A 19,893-nucleotide genomic window follows, 5' to 3' on the forward strand; every position below is an offset into this window, starting at 1 on the left:
TTAATAATTACTTTTTTTTTTTCCTCTGGGGATATGCTTGAAAAGTTGTCCTTTCCAAAAAAGCGAAATAAGCACCTGTGAGTCATCAACAACAAGAAGTCAATTTAAATAGAGCAGTTCATTTTGTTTTTCAAGTCACAATAAATCCCTAACAGCTTTTCCCCAGCGTTTGCCATCTAGTCTTTTATTAATTTTTTTTATTTTTATTTTTTTTTTTTAAACACAATGTACAAAAATAGAGCTTCTTCCTTATTTTTAATGTAAAAATATTCCTCTGGTGCAGTTTTTTTTTTTTTTTGTGGTTTATTATTGTGACACTGTTTTTGTCTATTTTTAACTGGGGTTGGTGGGTCGTATTCTCTTAGTCCTCTTGGTGACTGTTGTGTACTTGAAAGGTTTCTGTATCTCCACTTGCCCCTTTGGGTACCTCTTCATAAAATGTACATCTTGCTGGTTTTCCCGGGTCTTGGGCCCTTTTCGTGGCCTCCCTTTTTTGGTGAATCCAACATACCAGCCTGAATATTTCGCTGACATCAGTGCCGTATAGTTGTTTTCTAGGACTTTTTCGATGAAGACACACTCCTTGCTGGTGCCATCAGGCTGAAAAAGGAAAAAAAAAAAGAAAAAATTCATTATCCAAATGCAAGCTCAGTGACCAAAACCCAATTTGGCATCAATAAAACCATCACATCTGGACCTTGTTTTTGGTTCAAACATTGTTAATAGGAGCAGTAACAAACATCAGCTGAAACAGAAATGATTAAAAAAAAAAAGCATGAAAGCATGAGGTCATCACTTCATTTTTTTTAAACACTCCTATCCAAGGAGAGAAAGATTTTTCAAAGACAACAGTTACGTTTACCCAGTCCAGCAACTTCAACTGCAAGCAAAGCAAGACATTTAGCTTTGCTTTTTCCATTAGGAAAGGAGGATGAATTGAACTCGTGCCAGGGAAACATCATACTTAATCAGAAAAAATAAAAAAAAAATCAGAATCTCATAAGGGCCAAAGAACAACATTTCCCCTTCTGCCGCTCACTTTTGATATGTTTCCCGAAACACCTTATGGGCTTGCGTCCATAACTACCCAAATCCCACTAAAATCATTACAAGCCTTAGTCTAAGACTTCCCAGTGCTTTGAAAACTCTTCCCTGCAGCATCCCGGGCAAATAAACCACGCGTGGAGCTCTGCGGATGAGCCCGAGGGGTGCCGGAGGCGTTGAGATCCCCGACCCCACTCCAGTCCCTGGGACCCTGGAGAGCCCTGAAGCCAGCAGTTATTTCGGAGCCGCATTGCACGCCCCAGGCTTGGCTCCGGCTCACATCCCTGAGCGACATCAGCAGCAGAAAGGGCAGTTCCCACGCTGGAGCGGCTCCCCGGATGGCACGGCATTCCACCGGCATCCCACCGGCATCCCAATGCGACTGCAGCTGGAGGACTATGTGGCAGCAGTGTTCTCAGCCACCAGACCCACCCCAGCTCCACTGCCAGAGGGGGTGACACAAGTGCCTGATTTTACACCTCTGCTCTCTCAGGGTAGGTTTTTGTTTGGAAGATGGTTTCAGTTCTGGTGGCAGGGGGAACATGGTCCTTCCCCTTTCCTGACCTTTCAGTCTCAGCCTAAAAGCAGCCACCCAAAGCTCAAGGACCTGGCTTAGGAAGCCATGTCCTTAAATTACTTGTGTCCTCGCAGAGGGAGCCGGGATTCGCACAGGACTGGAGGCCAGAAGCTCCTGAGCATCAGTGCTGCTCCCCAACCACCCTGCAGCAAAACGCCCGCCCTGCTGGGACTCCTTTTCCGATGCAGCCACTGGTTCAAGATTTTGGCAAATAGAGTTCAGCTCAGCTTGGAGATCTAGACTAACAGACCCAGAACTGGACTTTGAACGTGGCAGCACACGGATCTCGGGCTGGATTCAGGACTCTAATTTACACAGCACATGCAGCAGTGGAGGGAGTTGCAGCATCACACAACAGCATCTTTAAGTCCTTCAGCACAGAGGAAATTCTTCTCACCTATAATCTTCTACCAGAAAATACATTTTGCCCTTTAACTGCTGAGTTACTGGTGCTGCACCTAGAATGTCACGTGCTGTTGTGTGCACCGGTACTCTGTTTTATGCGTCAAAAGATATTAGGGAGTAGACACGGGCTCACTTCAGCCCTGGATGTTGTCTCAGCTCTGGGTGTTTTATGGATTCCGGATGGGGATAAGCGCAGTATGGAGCATCATACGGGACTTAATCTAATGCTCAGCGAAGCCAAAGGAACGATTTCCGTCGTAGTATTAGCCCAATCCAACTCCCCACTGAAGTCAAATAATGAGTTTTTCAGTACTGCAGGCCTATGCTTGCTGCTACGCTTACTATCAAACTCTCCCCATCCGAACTAAACAATATCAGACCCTCTCAGTCTTTAGCCATTTCACCCATCCCATCCCTGGGGGGACAGGAAAGCCACAGCAGCGTGGCCAACACAGCACCTGCATCGATGGTCGGTCCCAGGCTGCAGTGGCTCTGCTCAGGGCATGATGGCTGGGGCGAGGAGCCCAGCCCCGCACGCTTAGCACCCCTTCCCGAAGGCCAGGTCAGCCTGCTCTTTCCTAGAAGCCTTCCTAAAAAGTCCTGCACAATCACAGCAGAGTTTGGTGCAGTTTGTGACAACGGCAGGGGATCACGGGACAGGAGGGAAACCCCTTGGGCCAAGCTGGCCCAGGCTTCCTGGCACCTCTGATCCCCAAATAACTGCGTACGAGCTACAAACGGAACTGTGAGATGAGAACGACGATCAAGCACAATGACCCAAGCTGGAGTCACGCAGGCAACAATAGGAGAAAAGCTTCGTCATCACCAGCCTCCACAACCTGCCATCCCTCCCTGGCTTAAAACCTTCAGCAGAGCTTCAATTCAATCCGTGCAACAATATGTGATGTTTACCCTAAAATCATTAATGCACCATCTTGCCTGAAGGGTTTCGTTACCACGGGTAGGTCTCATTAAGAGGGCACGGGAGATCATGGCAACTTCTGCATTAAACATGCTAATCCAGGGTTCGTGTTCCCTATAGGTGCCCCCTGTATGGGGGCAAAGACAGCTCTGCCATAGGACCGGCAATCTCCATCCCAGGCTAGGCACAAAGGTCCTAATTTTATCATCTACAACTGGAAGCTCACAAATGCTTTAATGAACGGCAGAACTGGGCAAAGCTCAGTGGTTCCAGTTCCTGGGGGGGGGTCGTTCTCCAAGCCCTGGGTTTGATCAAAGCCACATGAGTGGGGAAGGGGGAAATCAGTCGACACCACGGGGTTCCACCAGGTTTCAATGGGAAGCCATAAAACCAGCCCCAGGTTTCTCAGGGCTCAGCCCACTACAAACCTTTCCCCAATGAATGGAGAATTTTTAAACAATACCATGGCTGAGTTTCAAATCCACCCAAGCCCAGGTGCTGATGAACCGACCGGATCCATACCGCAGGGGGAGCAGGTAATTGGAAGGGCTGTTTCCCCCACACTCATGGAAAGGTCCGGGATTTGAGCCCTGACCTTGTTGCTAGGAGAATTAAGGCGTTTTCATGCAATTTGGGAGGTTTCCGCTTGTACTGCAATGTCAGTTTCTCATGGAAAACGAAGACTGGAATGAAAAGAAAACGTGTGTGTAGGAGGGGGAAGTTATTCTATTAATAACAAAAAAGTATTTACTTATACCTTCAAATTTGCCGACAGAGCCTAAGACGGAGACAGGAGGTGGAGGAATAACAAGGTGCAACTTCAGGCCAACCTCAGGGCCAATTTGAAGTAAACAAGGTGCATGAGATAAAATAACTTTGTTCTGGAAGAGGAAGAGCTAAATTATTTGATAACATGAAATTACAGTAACATTTACAAGTACCTTGAGATAAATTAGGATAAGGACCTCACTTCCCCAAACAAAGCATTCCTGTCCGTGCTAAGACACGTCAGAGACAGACAAATGATCTTCAAATACTTACAAGATGATTTTACAGCATCTCTTACAATCCCCAAAAGAATAAATCACTTGCACACGTTACCTACACCATGGAGAGATGGACCCATGGTAATCTATTGGGGGAAAAAGCAATTTATAAGGGTTTTCAATAATTTTTAAGTGTCACCTTGCTATCACCAGGTGCCCATCACTTATGGTCTAATCATGTCCCTATTTAAACGACAGCAGAACACTCATTGGGTCTGTCACCCATCCCCTCGCTCCTCCAAAGAGAGGAGGATGGAAAAGGGAGATGGCTTTGGCCGAGCATCACTCCCTGCTCCAGCCGCCTGCTCGCCCTTCCCCAGGAGTTCCTAGTGCAAATGCTTGCTGCCGATACAGGGCTGCACCCTCTGCTGCCAACGTCAGCCGGGAGATGCTGCCAAGCCGCATTTCATACATACTTAGCTGTCAGGATGCACCTTGCAGAGCGCTCGCCCTTCAAAACATGGAGGTTTATGTTTTGAACTGATTCTTTAAAATAAAGAAGAGTTCTTGAAAGCCTCGGAGCTGCGCAGGAACCGCCTGGCCTGCTGCGATGGCACTGCCACACGATGCGGGGAGGACCCGCACCCAGCCCCGCATCCCCATCGGCCCCGCAGAGCAGGGCAGGCGTGAGGGCTTTGCGGCCCCGGGGTGTCCCACATGTGCTCGGGGGACGAGCTGCTCCTGCATTTTGCTCACCGCTGTCCCACAGGTAGCATCTCCAGCCAAGCTCCCTGCTCAGAGCAGGGCGAGAGCCATTGCAGAGGCACAACCCTGCTCCTGCGAAAAGCACGGGCTCTCTCCAAGTCAGCACCTCCTCGTACCTGTGACAAGCCAGCCCCAAATCGCCAACTTTGCCCCCGGGGGCTGCTGCCTGGCCGTGTGATGACGCCGTGCCACCACGGAGGCGACAACTTGCAGCTCAGCTCTTTGCAGAGAAACAATTCAGAGCATTTTTTTAAACACACCCCTAACAGCCGTGGGAAGATGTGGCAGCTGATAGCCAGACTTCTGATAAATGCCTTATAAAATGCCTGATCTAAACGCCACCTTCCACAGAAACCCCTCGGGCATCACCCAGGTCTGCACAGATGCGAGGGAAAGCACAGCCATGCCGGTAAAGCCCGAGCAGCACGAAGCACTGGCTCTGGCGGAGCATCTCCTGTAAATCATAGCTGGCGACCAGCCCTGGACGCAGCGAGCTGCTGCCCAGTGACAAGGTGGTGGACCCGAGCGGTCCCAGTCCCTTTATCAAGCAGAGTTAGAGCAGCAACAGCCATCCAAGGCTCCCCCTCCAGAAAGGGGTATCTATCTCGAGCGTGGGACTGTTTATACACCACGGGCCAATTCCATCCCGTGTGTGGCTGAAGGCAGCGGAGCTGAAGGAGCTGCGCTGGAGCCAGGGGCTCTCCGAATGCCCTGAGCTTACCAAGGAGCAGCACCGGATTGTTTGTGCAGAGCATTTGGCGACGGGCTCTCCAGTATTAAACGTGAAACATGTTGAACTGACACTAAAGCAGAATTAAGTGCCAAAGCATTTGCTGCTTCTACAATTACACTCCGGAGCGCTTTGGTGCTCCTGCTCTCCTTTTTATGACCCAACTTGGTCTTATTGTAGTTTGGCTTTCTCGTTTTCAGTTCTCCAAATGGAAAGGATCAAAGGGCTCTTTGTTGTCGTAGCAGGAGCGCTCCTCCGAGCGAGGCATTCCTGCCACTAACAGCTTGCTGCTCAGGGGGAATTCGCGGCAGCCTCTGTGCCACCAGCCTGAGCCAAAGCATTAGCAGGTGCAGCAGCCGCCTCCGCCTTCTCCCTATTAGCCTGCCACACTAAGCCACCTGAGCAGCTTTTTATGGGAAAGGGAGGCCAGGGCAGGTTTTCTCATTTATGCTTCACAAATCTGGCTCAGTGGGCACCGGCAAATCCAAACTTCACTCGGCTTTTACGGCAACAATAAGCTCGTGCAAGCGGCTGCGGTAACACCACGGTGCGGGGAGAGATGCCTCCAAGACTGAAAGGTTTCTCTGTTTAGCAAAGATCAGGGCACAAATTAAGCCCTACGAGTTACGCTGTGTTAAGCTGTTGTTAGCTAAGCTTATGTTAAAACACTTCCCCCCTCCTCAAATGATGCTACAGTTAGCAGCTCTCTGGGTAAGGTGACTGAATGCGCTGGTGATGTGCCGCAAATAATAACCAACACCAAACCGTACGAAACACATCTGTGACGACCCAGGAATGCCGGCTTGGCACAGGGCACAGCGAGACTCAACCTTTCAAGCGAGAGGGGGATGACTCTCCTGTCTAATTATCACCTTTCTGCAAGTTCAGCCCCCCAGGCTCGAAGTCAAATTGTGGAGATACCAGCCCTCCATACAAGTGGGAGCGCTTCCCTCTGCAAGGAAAGCAAGGCCCCTCTTCCTAAAAATCCTGGAGCAGAGAAAGCTGCTGCTCAAGCTAAAGGTTTCCAGGAGGTGTACGCACCTAGGTTTTTTGCAAGGAAAAACCCTGAAAACGGACCATTTCTGCATCCCTCCCTCCCCCTCCGCAGACAGACAGACAGACAGAGGGGGTTCCCGAGCAGTGGTACCCCACCGTGCTGGATCTGACGCCAGCCCCAGGTGCGAGGTACACCCACTGAGCTCAGTAATTATTTCAAAGGGCTGCTGAAAATTCCCCTCGAACGCTGGCACTGTTAGATTCACACACTGCATTATACAGAAGAAATCCTGCCCTGTATTTCCTAACTTTCGGAGCGGTGACAGCAGGGAAGGCTTGGGTTTTCAGGAGATGTGTGGCTCAGCAGTCCCAGTAAGCCGCTCCTGAAGCATCCCCAGCTGAGGACCAAGGGCTGGCGCACCCAGCATCATGATAACCCCTATAAAGCCCCAGAGCTGTTTACACAGCATGTACCTAGTGATATATGATTTTCAGGAAGCATATTACTTCTCTGTTTTTACACAAGCTCAGCTCAAAGTCAGATGGGCAACGCTCAGAGCCTCCTCCAGACTCACTCCACGTGGCTTGGAAAATCCCGAGTGGAAGAAGGTAAGGCAGGAGCTGTGTTAACGTCGCAGCTTCTAGCACTGCCTTCTCTCCCCCTGCACATGTATACCTTTTAAAGGTAGGTCAGAAAGCGTGACAACGAGGTGGGTATAGCAGCTGCCAGATCCAGCAATGCCGTGGGAGATATAACCCCCTCGCAGCACGGCAAATCTGAGTGCTCTAGCTGCTGGTAAGCTGGGCCTAGCCATCCTCGTGCACTTTATAGGCATTATCAGGACAGATCCGTTATAAGCACCCTGATGCTCAGCATCCTGGATTTATGGCAAGGCATCCTGACCACAGAGACACCTCTTCACCCAAATGCACATTCTTGCTCCTAGACCGGGCTGTAAATCAGGGAAGCCGCATCTATAACTGCCAAGAGTTACTCAGCTTCATGCACGTTTCCCCCAGCTCTCTGGCCTCTGAACCTGCACAATCCTCCGAGGAAAATACTTAGGAGTCATGATGGGCAGTTCAATAAAAGTGTCTGCCAGCACAGCGGAGAGGTTAATTATGTATACAGGACATCTAAGTGCATTCACGAAGCAGGGGAAGTAATACAAAACCCATGCGGAGGAGATTCTCCGAAGAGAGGGTACATCCCCATTCAGAGGCCCAGTTTCAAAGCAGCATTGCCCATGTTAGCGCCCACCTGCCCACATGCACCGGGGGTACATCCCACCTCTCCCGAAAGCATGCGAAAATGGCCGCGGTCTTGCATGCGTGGGATGGGACCTGCAGGCTTCGCAGAGCCCTGTCCCTCTTTGTGCCAGACACGAGCTGCAAGAACCAAGGAAGGAAGAGAACAGCTTAAAATTTTTCTTTCCTTCTACCTTTCATTCAAAAATTCCACTTTTCTAACTAATATCTGTTCCATAGCCCTCACACTGCCCTAGAAGAGCATTTTGTCACAGGAGAAACAGGAGGATACAGAGATGAAAGGAGTGTTTGTAGGGATGAACCAAGCAAGGCTGAGGCTACACCAGGGCATGCCTCCCAACCCACTCCTTCCGTCACAGGCACGTTTATTGCCAGCATTATGGCAGGACGGCACATATCCGTAATTAGAGCAAACCAGGTTGGCTTCATCTGGAGAGATGTACACTTGGTTAACAGAAATTCCTAACTGCATCTCAGAGAGCTACGTGTACTTACTACGAATGACGAGAAATGTCAATCACTTTTTAAACGAACTTTATGAAACCCATAGAAAATTTAGGAAAACTTAATTTAAGTCAAAACTGCGGGTTTCCTGCAATAGGAAGCTACTGCTTCAGGAGATCTGAAACCACAGGCAGGTTTCAGACGTGACATCTGAGCAGGTCTGTGGCATCTACCATTACCTGCACCTACCTGATCCAGTTGCACCTATGCATCTAGGTGCTAAGTATGGTTAGAGTTGGGAAGGCATTTTTACCCATCCGTACAAAGCACAACCTGTTGGTTAAATGCACTGCCGGGGTTGGCTGCGTTTCCTTTTCGAGCAGGCATTTTCAGCCTCCACCGAGACTCCACAGGCTAGTCCTGAACTTTCTATAAAAGCCAACTAAGAGCAGCAGCATATTTCGTGTAGGCTTAAATTCATTATATAGGGACCTATGCCACTATAGGAAATTTTTTTTTTAAATTATTTGAAACATCAGGTCTAGATGATGAGTGGAGCAAGAACACGGGACTAGAACAGTTGCTGACCTCATAGCAGGTCTGGTAAATCCCAGATTTATACACATTAAACAAACACACACATTGACTTTTTAAGTTATTGTTTTAAACGAGTGCAATCGCATTCAGTCGACATTCTGGTAGTGACACTAGTTTCCTTCGGGCAAGTTTAAATCAGTGGAATTTAGGACCAAGAATGGTCATTGATTGTCTGCAGAATGGCATTAGTTCTCTCCATGTGAAATTATATTACTAAGAAAAAAGAGAAATCCATGATCAAATCAAGTGCCATCCATAAAAAATGATCATCCAGAATTGTTCCAGCCTGTGAATGACAAACTTCCATCTGTATACAACAAATGCAAGGTTTTCAAGACTTGCCCTCCCTTAGGAAAAATTAAGATCTTTAAGTACTCAAAAGACAATGTAAGAAAACGTCAAGAACAAAAATGTTTTTAAGCAAGATCTACTTCTCTTTGACCTTAAAAATAGTATTGTAATGGCCATATCAAATGGACTATCTTTTGCTACTGTTGGAGCACAGGTTTTATTCTCCGCTTCAAAATTACCCTCCGTTCTCACTTCATCTCCAAAAATGAATTGAGTCAAGTAGAAACAGTCCTTGAATAGCAGGATCCACCTGAATGTGCATCTCAACTGCATCCACTTGAGGAAGACAAGGCTGCATTGCTTTGTTCCTTGTTGCAAGTTAAATACCTCAGTGTATTTGCAAAGTAACATTTAGAAGAAACATCACCCTCATCTCAGAGACGCTCAAGACCAACAAAAATTGCACTTCGGAGGTAAGATGCTCTGAGGAAAGCAATTAAATTCAACTTGATACTTGTCAGCACAAGACGCATACAGCACACTCTCTCCACCCAAACAGGGTGAGGCATGACCAGGGCTCAGGGATCCCCTCTCAATAATTTTAATTAACATTTAACCTTAGGGAACTGAAATATTCCAACATCACACACAGCTGCAGCCACCAAGAAACAGCGGGGACAGGATTTTAGCAGCTTTATGGCGACACTTGCTCCTTGAACACAGAAAGGATTAAATTAAATTATCATGTAGCTTTCAAGAAGGTGGTATTTTTTCCCTGGAAGGGGATATACATCTTCCAGCCATGGGATAAGAAAAAGATTTAGAGGTCAAGCTTACAAGCTTGGTCTGCAATGTCAGCCTTGACTTTGCAAAACTCCAAGTTGAGAGAGAATTGGTGCTTCTTAGGAATATCCAAAGGAAAACGTGAAGTTTGCTAAAGAGGAATCACAAGAAATCCGTAAACTTGTTACACAGCTCTCTCGTGACCGGACACAGCCTGGAGATAAAGGGCCAACACTCACATCCTCAGCTGAGCAACTGCGACTCTCTAGCATAAAACCAATATCATGAAGGAATTTATTTTTTAAAATAAAAGGATAACTGACCTTTTGTCTTATTTTAGAGCAAACACTTAAAGCATTGTGGCTGTGCTGAGAAGCTTAAGTTAACTGGAGTTGTTCATATATGGCTAAAACATGAGTACGACGACCTCTTGACCACGTGGCCTGGCCCATGAAATGATGTATTAAGCACCAGTCCCATCTCGGATGTTCCCACTACCATCCGAGGAAGCCCTGCTCGCAGGATTCACAGCTCATGTCATGCACAGCTCCTCTACCCACAGTTTGGTTAAAGCAAAACCTCCTATCCTTGCTCAGCCTGAGAGGATCAGCATCCATCCGGGCTGCTTAGAAGATTGCAAGAACTGAAGGTAGCACAGAAGGACTTAGCATAGACCTTAAATATTCACACTACTCTTATAAGATGTTAGGTGATACCCAACCAACACTGTCAATGTTCTGCCTGGCAAAGCAGCTAAATACAAATCCAACTCCAGCAGCGCACTGTGGACGTAAATGTGCTTAATGATGTGCTCCATTTATGAAACCCGTGACCTAAATCCATCAGACCATGCAGGTAAATTGTACATACAGCACTAACAACTGATCAGCAAAGGGAAGACATTGGTAAATGCCTACACGGTCGCATAAGCCTCTCTCTCCATTCAGTGCCATGAATACCACAGTCTTCTGGCTCAGACAGCCTTCAGGGCTTTGGCATTCAAGCTTACGTGCACACACAGGCTCTGTTAAGAATTGATGCAGTTTTAACCATTTGTGAAGCAAAGGGGTCTTCTCCATACAAGCATGTTTCTTCCATCTCCTCAACCTCTTGTGCCATGTGAGCTCAAGCACTGCCAGCATTCCCCATGTGAGCTCAAGCACTGCCAGCATTCCCCAGCTACCCCCATTCTCTCTGCAAACTCTCCCAGCTCTCCTTCCCAAGCCTTGCAGCCGTTCAGTGCTTATCAGTATCCACCAAGCTGCTCTCCCTCTTCTGCACACAGAGCTTCAAAATGACCTCTGCTCTCCCTGCAACACCGAGATCAGCCACCTGCTACCCCACACCCCTACAAAACAGCTGAACTTCTTCCACAAAATTCATTACCTGCATTCACATCATTTTCCCCGCTCCTTCCCACCTCCCGAGAAACTTCTGTGCAAAACACCGCTGTAAACAAATCGTCACAAATACAGAACCAGGACAAGGCCCATTGCTCATAGCAAATATTAACGCTGCAAAGGTCCAGTGAGCTCGCACAAACTCCTACCACTTTGAAGGAACCACTGCAGCATCGGAGCCTATCCACTTTTGTGCCAAGGCAGCCTCAGGGCAATAAACACTGGAAAGTAGTTTCACTGGGCTCAACCATAAATGGCTTCTTGGGAATCATTACACGGTTGTGCCATCCAGAGGGAGGATTCCTGGAAAAGCTGGGCAATGCTCAGCATCTGACGGCTGCCTCTGCTCAAGGACAGGAGCTGTTCCAGTAGGGCTCCTGCTCGCCGGGTGTGCGAACCCAGCACAACCGGACCCACCTCAGACTGTGACACCTCGTCCCTGTGCTGCCTACAGCTTCACAACGGAGGGCAGAGCCGCCGCAGCCCCTTAGGGAAGGTGCACAATGGGGTCTGGCCAGCTCTTAGCACATTACACCTACCGAGAAGTAACGTGACAAATTATCGTGTCCACATACCCTGAGACTGCGTGATAACAACATCCCTACCGTAACATCTAGCAACTCCTAGTTGGGGAATTCTTCTGACACCTTTCCAGCACTGTAAAGATTTGAAACTGCAACAAATGAACCAGATGATACCAATTCCACCAGCATTCACAGAAGTTTGAATGCAATGCTTCAGGGTGCCCAGCAATGGGAAAGGAGCAGCTGTGAAAGGTTGCAGTGTTACCAAAAGCCTCATGATATTTGGGGGCTGAGAATGGAGGAGGGTAATTGCTGATTTTAGCTTCCACTTCTGCTTTTAATTTCATGAGAATCTCAGCTTGTAAGTTTTCAGAACAATAATTCAAAATTTTTTCCACTGGTTGCAGGAAAAAGCCTGATTAGGTGAATGCAGAAGATTCTAATGGCTCAACCGAAAGAAAACTGGGTTTGTCATCTCATTGCTTTTAAGACCTTTGCAATCCTGCAGGCCTTGATTCAAGATTTTTGGACACTTGAGGCTGGTTTCGGATCAGGTCCCTGTTCAAAGTATGACAGGGTCCAAGGTTGCTTGGCTCCAGGTTCCACTGAAGGCGTTCATTTAGATGACTTAAACTAAAACAGACTCACAGGGGAGCGAAAGCCTGGGAACAGTTCACTTTAAAAAAGGACCAATCCCACCCTATATGAAGAACCAGACTGCAATTCAAAATGAGATCTGAGCAAGATCCAGCAAAAGCCATGTCAAGTTTTGCTTTCACATGAGACGCCAAGTCAGAATAGTTTATGGCTAAACACGTCACAGAGAGATCCGCAAAACGCACGCTATTAAACCCAACACTCCACTAATTCTGATCGTGTTTTTGTTGCGAATTCAGTATTCAGCCCCAGAAATTGTTAGGTTTTACAAGCCCCTTTTAAGCAACCCGAACACTGTGCAACTCCAGGGAAAATTCTGGATAAGCATCAAAACCCTGTGAAACTCAGCGTTCTGCCCCAAATCCAAGATGCAGTTAGGCGTGGTTTTAAACATACAAGCTGAGGAGTGCAAACACCTCATCTACGGCATCAGAGTTTCAAACTGCAAATCTCTGAGTGCCCCTCTGCCCCCACCACACACCTCCCGACATCTTTGCAGCACATTTGGCTGTCGGGACAGACCCCGGCACAGGCAGGCACTGGGAAGACTCGCACCCAAATGCCATGTAGGACTGGGGCACGCAAAGGGCATCAGGAGCTCATCCCTGAGTGTCCTTGTCTCAGGCTAACACAGACCCCTGGCCTTACAGCGAGGCACTGCTTTCCCACCATCGGTGTTTCAAAGGTAGCTTTTCAAGAAAGCTCAACCTCTGCCTTGGCCAACTGATGAAAAAGCCGGGCCAGGGACACCGATAAGGCTTTGGAGAAGCCACCTGGTGTCTCCTACCCAGGTAAGTCTCCCTGTCCTACAAAGGGTGGCTCCCACGGAACCACCTGGAGCTCCTGTAACATAATACGCTCCTTCTCCTGTAAGGCCAGAGGTATTATAAAGGGCCAAGACCACATGCATGGGCCATAGCGAGCGCCTTCACTCTTTGATGCTGTCAGAGTTTTTTTAGCCAACTTTCCTGACTAAACACACACATGCTTCAAGAAAACCCCTATTTTAAAGCTGTAATGTAAACAACCCCAAATTATTACTATCCCCCAAAGGCTACTGCTGGCAGGCATCAGTGATAAAGCTCTGCCAGAGCAGTCTGGCATCTAGCAACAATTTGTTTGTTGTCCTGCAAAAATACAGAGAGCCTTGCCATATGGTATTAGCAACTTTCTGGTAACATTAAGAAATATATTGGCTTGGAAAGCAGTTATCACACCAGAAAAAAATCTTACGTCTGAGAGGCAGGTCTATGCTGTAAGTGGTATCAGCACAGCGGTGCTGGTCAGGGGTGGGGGAGAGGTGACGGTGGCCAGCAGAGCCATGCCACCTCCAGCTCCTGGCACAGATGACGTGCCCCTGGCACAGCCACGCTTCGGCTGGCACAGCTTTTCTTCGGGAGCTGGACCGTGCTCAAGGGCACAAGCTCAGCACTGCTCGTCTGTGCTTTGTGAGCACCGGGAGGGCTTCAGCGCTGCAGACGTGGCATCAGCAAAGCTGTCCCCAGAGAGCACCCCAGTTACCTGTCATCAATCTGAGGCAATGCCTCAGCCACCTTGACCATCCGGGGGGTTCCTACCTTTCACTGAACAGCTTCTTCCCACTGTTCACATTCAGCACAGAGAACAGAGGAATAAAACCAAACTCATTAAAATGCTTTTTCAAAAATAGCGCATGTATACGATGCTTTTTCAAAAATAATGCATGTATACAATAATGATTTTCTGAGAGTGTGTGTATAGCAGGTCACTGAGGATTTTTGAAAGAAAACCCCAAGAGCGATGGTGCAAGTCAGCATGTGGATTTGGTGGGAAGTCACCTATTTTATAGTACTGCACACTCTCATGCTTGAATTCTTAGAAGGAGCTGAACCGATGTAATGAGCAGGGACTTCTCAGGATACAATTTTACTGCTCTCACTTTCTGTAGAGCTGGCAGGGATGATACCTGTGACAGACATCGTTCTGTCTTTTCTAACTCTGCCCCTATTTCTGGAGTTTTCTCCGTAGCCACATCCTACCTCAGAAGAAGGACTCACCCCCATTTACAGTGGTGCGGGAGTTTCCTGCAGACTTGCAGTATCAAGATTACAGCCACATTATGTGGAGTAGCATTACACAGGAGCACAGCACACAACTGACAGTCGCCACGCTGTCCCAACTCCACCTGCACTCTGAGTCCCATCCCACCCTGAGGAGATGGCTCCAGCACCCACCACCTGCATCTCCTTCCTGGAAGAGCTCAGGGAGTGACTTAACGCACTGAGCGATGGAGCTGTTCTCAAAATGAAACCCACAGGGAACAATATTGCTGCTGGATCTGAAAAAGACATAATCTACCTAATGCCATGGAAGAACATTAGTGGGATTGCTTGGAGCATCTTCTGAAGAAACTTCTGGATCAAATCAAAGATGTGCTTAGCTCTTTCCTCACTCTTCTCCAATCTTCTGGATTCCTTCCAGTCATTACTTACCTTCCCTGCTTCTATATCTTGCTCTGAAAACTGATGTCTCCCTTGCCACGGTCTGCAATAAGCAGCCTCTCCTCCCACTTGGCAGCTTTGCAGGAAGCCAAGGTCCATTCTCCTCTGCCCTTGGTCAGTCCAGAAAAACAGGCCTATTCCCTCCTCTCCCTTTATAGCTGGGAGTGCAAAATACTCTCCTTACGGATACCTGCTATAACCTGAGCGCTAGTGTCAACCAGACTGCGTGATCCCACGGGTGGCTGGTAGAGAACCACGGGAAATTCCCTGGCAACAGTGCCTGGGGATTAGGAGATGCTCTGATCGCCACATACCAGCCACTAGCCCTAGCAGTGCCTAAAGGAAGGGGTAGGGCTTTGGTCATCTTCTAACAGTGCCAACAGATCCAGTTTAAGCTTCACAGAGATCACTGACCACTTGCAAATGCTCTCCTGACGAGAGGAATGGGACAGGGCAGGGAAAGGAAATCTCTGCAGCGTCCTGCAATTCTAGAGAGCATTGATTTGCCGTAAGGACAGGCTCAGCAAGAGCAGTTAGAGGGGGCCAAGCTAATTAACAGCCACCTGCTCACACCCCGGGCTGCTCTTGCTTGCTCCGGAGACTTAAAAGACTTACCTTTGACAGCCTTCTACAAACATGAAGTTCCCACTTTATTGACATCCTTATCTCAATGCACAAGATAAGAGAAGCCGAGGCAGAGTGAAAAAACACAGAAGGACTCCCCAGGCGAACCACAGTTAGAAACTCAGAGCTCCTCCAAAGAGACCATTAGCTCCTCTTCTCCCCTAACACTGAATTATTGCAAATATTCAGAGTTCTTGTGTTCTAGGTGACCAGGCACGTTGTGCCTTGTCACAAGTGGACAAGTCACACTGCGCCTCTCCTTGGAAGGAGAGCTGAATCTTTCAGAGTCCCCTTCTCCCCCATGTTTGTAAGAAGCCTGAGATAAATAAACAGGAATAATAATAAAAAAAAGACAAAAAAGTTATTAAGAAAAGCACCTAGCACTCCTGTTCTGAGTTTTCATATTTTAATCTCTCTCCTGTAATACAACTCCACCATAAAGCCTGGAGAAGAGAAGGCTCCGGGGAGACCTTATTGCGGCCTTTCAGTACTTAAAGGGGGCCTATAAGAAAGGCTGGGAACAAACCTTTAGCAGGGCTTGTTGTGATAGGACAAGGGGTAATGGTTTTAAACTAGAAGAGGGCAGATTTAGACTAGATATAAGGAAGAAATTCTTTACGATGAGGGTGGTGAAACACTGGCACAGGTTGCCCAGAGAGGTGGTAGATGCCCCATCCCTGGAAACGTTCGAGGTCAGGTTGGACGGGGCTCTGAGCAACCTGATCTAGTTGAAGATGTCCCTGCTCATTGCAGGGGGCCTTGGACTAGATGACCTTTAAAGGTCCCTTCCAACCCAAACTATTCTACGATTCTATGATAAAGTTCAGTGGTCGATAGAAAACTTCAGCAAAATCAGAAAACTCAGGACCTACAATTTCTACATCTGTATACATAGAGGCACCAAAAACCCACAGGCAAAAAAACCTATGGTCAGAAGGAAAAAAATAAAACGAACTGTTTCTTGGGCCTTCTTCAACATAACACCACGAATCAACAAAGAAACACAATCCAATTTGTTTTCCCCTGGTGCTGGTCACCTTTAACAGAAAAGTCACTCCCTGTACAACACCTGCCCTGTCTCCAGTTTTCATAAGCAGCACGTAGAGCGTCGGTGACCTCAGCAATTGCATGCTGTGACAATAAATAAAGTTAGAAGCCTGCGCAAAACAACTCTGAGCCCTTTGGCCAACACTGGCCGTGAACACGCATGCAGTAACAACCAAGCGAGGGAGAAAACACAAGGTTTGGGGCTCCTGAGAAAGCTCCATCAGATGGCCTCCGCTCAGAAACGCTGGCGTAGGTGCAATTTCTGATAAATAAATAAAAAGATGCAAAAGCTGCTCTTCTCAGCCCTGTGGGTTAGTCTGCTTGCCTGCAACACAACCAGCTCCGAGGTGGGGAGCAAGCCCCGTCTCTGGAGCTCTTGCATTCGTCACCAGTTCCAGCTGAGAACAACAACAACCTGCTCCGGTCTGTAATACCCTTTGTAGGTGATTATGGGAAACAAAAAGGACTAAATTCAAAGCAGGTTTTCAACTGGAGGGGATCCAAAACTGCTGACTGAGGAGAAGAACAAAGCCAGATGGCATATGCTGGTATTGTTAGGGATTATGCAGCGTAAGGCAATAGGAAATGAGCAGAGAAGACCCGGTTTGGTCCCATGGCTCCTCTCTTGCCAAATGAACATACCGGGGCGACTGTGAAACAATCAGTTTATGGGTTTCATTCCCCTCCACCCCCAGACTGAACTTAAATATTTGTATAAGCCCAGGCGTAACTTTTATCTAATGTTTTCCTTGGGGTTTACTAGCTGCTTAGAGCATTCAACCTAAAAAGCATTCCCTCAAACTTCTGCCACAAAAAGAGCTGAAACTATGACACTAATTAAAATCACACTCTTTGGTATCAAGAAGACATGCTATTATTTTCTTTTTTTGCTCATGAGAAGCTGTTAATATGGGCAATGTGTCTGGAACATTTTCCTTCCAAATGCCACGCTCCGTACCCCCTCCTGCTCAGGTCGGCTGATTTGTGAACTTGTCAGCAGCCTGGGGTGGGAAGGCTCGTATTTACAAGAATAGACTTATTTATTTTTTTCTAACGAACCATTTGCCAACTTAATGTTATGAAAAGCACGTCAAGAAAAAAAAAAAAAAAAAAAGCTTTACGCTGCATGAAAGGTGACAAGCTAAAGAACTGTCCTGCCTTGGTGCTCAATGGGCCAAATCAAGGGATGAATCTTGCCAAAATATACTATATGTTTTGAAAACCAGCCTCTGACTTTGCCAGGATGCTCCTGGACACTCAGCGTAGACCAGGAAAGGATGTGGGTTGCACTGTGTACCACTGCTGATCCACCCTGGGGTAAGGTCTATTAAAGAAAAAGGTAAGATTTCATGCTCATTTTGCCCCGTCTAATTTGAACGCTTCTAAGGTCTCCATTACTGCGGTATCAGCACCTCATAAACATTAACAAAATTATTCTTACAACATTTCAGGGAAAAATGCTATTATCACATTTAAAGGATGGAAAATTAAGGCACGAAAAAAAAAATCAAAGGCCAGGTTTGTGTTCAGTGCAGTCTTCAAAAGCATCCATGCATATCCTGAGAGGTCTAAATCCAGTTAAAAAACAAATTTCCTTGTCCAAGATCAAACAACGCTGTCTCATTCAGAGCAGTAATTGCACCGCAGAAGTGCAGGAAGCAGAGAGAAGCGGCTGCTTTGGTCCAATCCTCCCGGAGCACCAATTTCCAAGTCCCCACCGATTTCGAGCAGCGTCCTGGATGCTGCCTGCTTCGCCAAAGCAGCTCCGCAGTGGGTCAGGCAGGCTGCCACAGCTAGCGGCTGCCTGCGAAAGATCTGGGCTCAGTCTCGACAGAAGCACCCGCGCAGCTCGTGAGGAAAACAAAAGTGGCAGGAGGGATCCTCCGAGGAAGGCACTTGTCCCGCAAGTGTCACTCTCGGGACCGCAAAAGTAAATAATGTTTCATCAGAGCAATTTGGTTTCTGGTTTCTGTTTGGGAGTGTGGCTTTCGATGTGTTGACTCAAAACAAAACCCAGCTTCCTTTTTTCACAGCCACAAAGATGCCAGATTTTAATTTCTGGTGGTGCAAAGTGCGGGCAGTGGAGGAGGGGGCCTTTGAGGGCTGAGATATTTCGTTTTACGTTTATTTTTTGGTAATATTTTAGCTTTGAGCAAGCTCCTGCCTAGTTGGCAAGCTTCTAGGTTCGCCAACAATACAGAAGAACTGCCTAAGTTACAAAAACAAGTTAATACATAAAAAATATGACTTCAGCAAAGAAGTTAAGCTAGATGGGTGAATACGCTGTAATTTGTTACATGCTTCCAGTGTGTGGGGATCCAAAGTCATAAAATATTCCTGTAACGCTAGAACCGTGAGGCCCAGCCCCAGTATGATGTTCGGATTCCAGTATTAGCTCTGCCACACCATCCCGTGGCTCACCACTGAAAGGAGCCTTACATTGCCTACCTCCCCAGCACAGTGCTCCCCTTGCCCTTTTATTTTGCATTTCCCTCCAAAGATAGAACAAGTAACGAAGTTATTGTGGAGGTGGCCACGACGCTGGGATGCCCAGATGACATCTCACATCAATTTAACGCAACTGTAAAGCGCAGACCCATCCGCATCCGAAGTATCATGAGAGAATCCCAGGGCTGGCTGCAGAGCTTGATTTTATGGACGCGGGGGAGGGCTCGGGAAGGGCACGGGCTGCCTTGCAAACCCCACATCCCCTCCGTCCTGCTTTTCATTTGAGGCTGACAGGCAAAGCTCGAACACATCATTACAGCCTTGAGGAGGCTGCTAAAGGTAACACTCATGTTATAAATGAATTAATAGGAAACACTTACCTTCCCCACTAGCTTGCCTTTCCTGTTCATGCAAAGGTAGAAGTCTGTCTCCTTCCCTTTGATCCGGACTTGACTGCCAAAAGTGTCTGTTTCCACTAGAAGCTGGGCTTGTAAAGGAAGAAGAAAAAAAAGCTTTTACCAATGTGGTCCCATTAAGTCAGAGCGTGCAAAGCTCATCAGTGCGTTGTCCCATTACCTCTACCTGAACCACACCACGCCGGGACGCTCTGCAAGGGAACGACCCAAGGGCTGAGCTCCAGGCTTGCTCGCAGGTGCAGACCTGACACGTCTCCACTGACTCCTATGCGGATGCTCCAGATTTAATGCCAGTTTAGCACAGAGCATGCATATACACGTGTGTGCTCCATCTGTCCCCACCAACCCCATCAGCAATATAAAGCTCAATGCTAATGTTCTCCCTCATGCTGCAGGAGGGTTCTTGGAGAGTAAGAACATGGATTTTATTCTCATGAAGATAAAAGATTAGCATGACAAGAAGGAAAATCCTTTCCGCACAGCCAGCA

At 47.6% G+C, this 19,893-nt stretch overlaps 1 protein-coding gene across 1 annotated transcript in view; it reads right to left on the reverse strand.

Moving 5' to 3' along the window:
* Positions 1-333: 333 nt before the first annotated feature.
* Positions 334-19,893, reverse strand: part of FGF18 (fibroblast growth factor 18) — a 73,169-nt gene continuing 53,609 nt past the window's right edge. Inside the window, exons 3-4 of the mRNA XM_050905435.1 lie at positions 19,370-19,476; positions 334-600 (exon numbers count right to left, since the gene is read on the reverse strand). Coding sequence (XP_050761392.1) covers positions 334-600; positions 19,370-19,476 — 374 coding nt within the window. The remainder of the gene's footprint in view (positions 601-19,369; positions 19,477-19,893) is intronic.

The sequence above is a fragment of the Gymnogyps californianus genome, chromosome 14 (genome assembly GCF_018139145.2).
Source record: "Gymnogyps californianus isolate 813 chromosome 14, ASM1813914v2, whole genome shotgun sequence".
NCBI classification, from domain to species: Eukaryota; Metazoa; Chordata; class Aves; order Accipitriformes; family Cathartidae; genus Gymnogyps; species Gymnogyps californianus.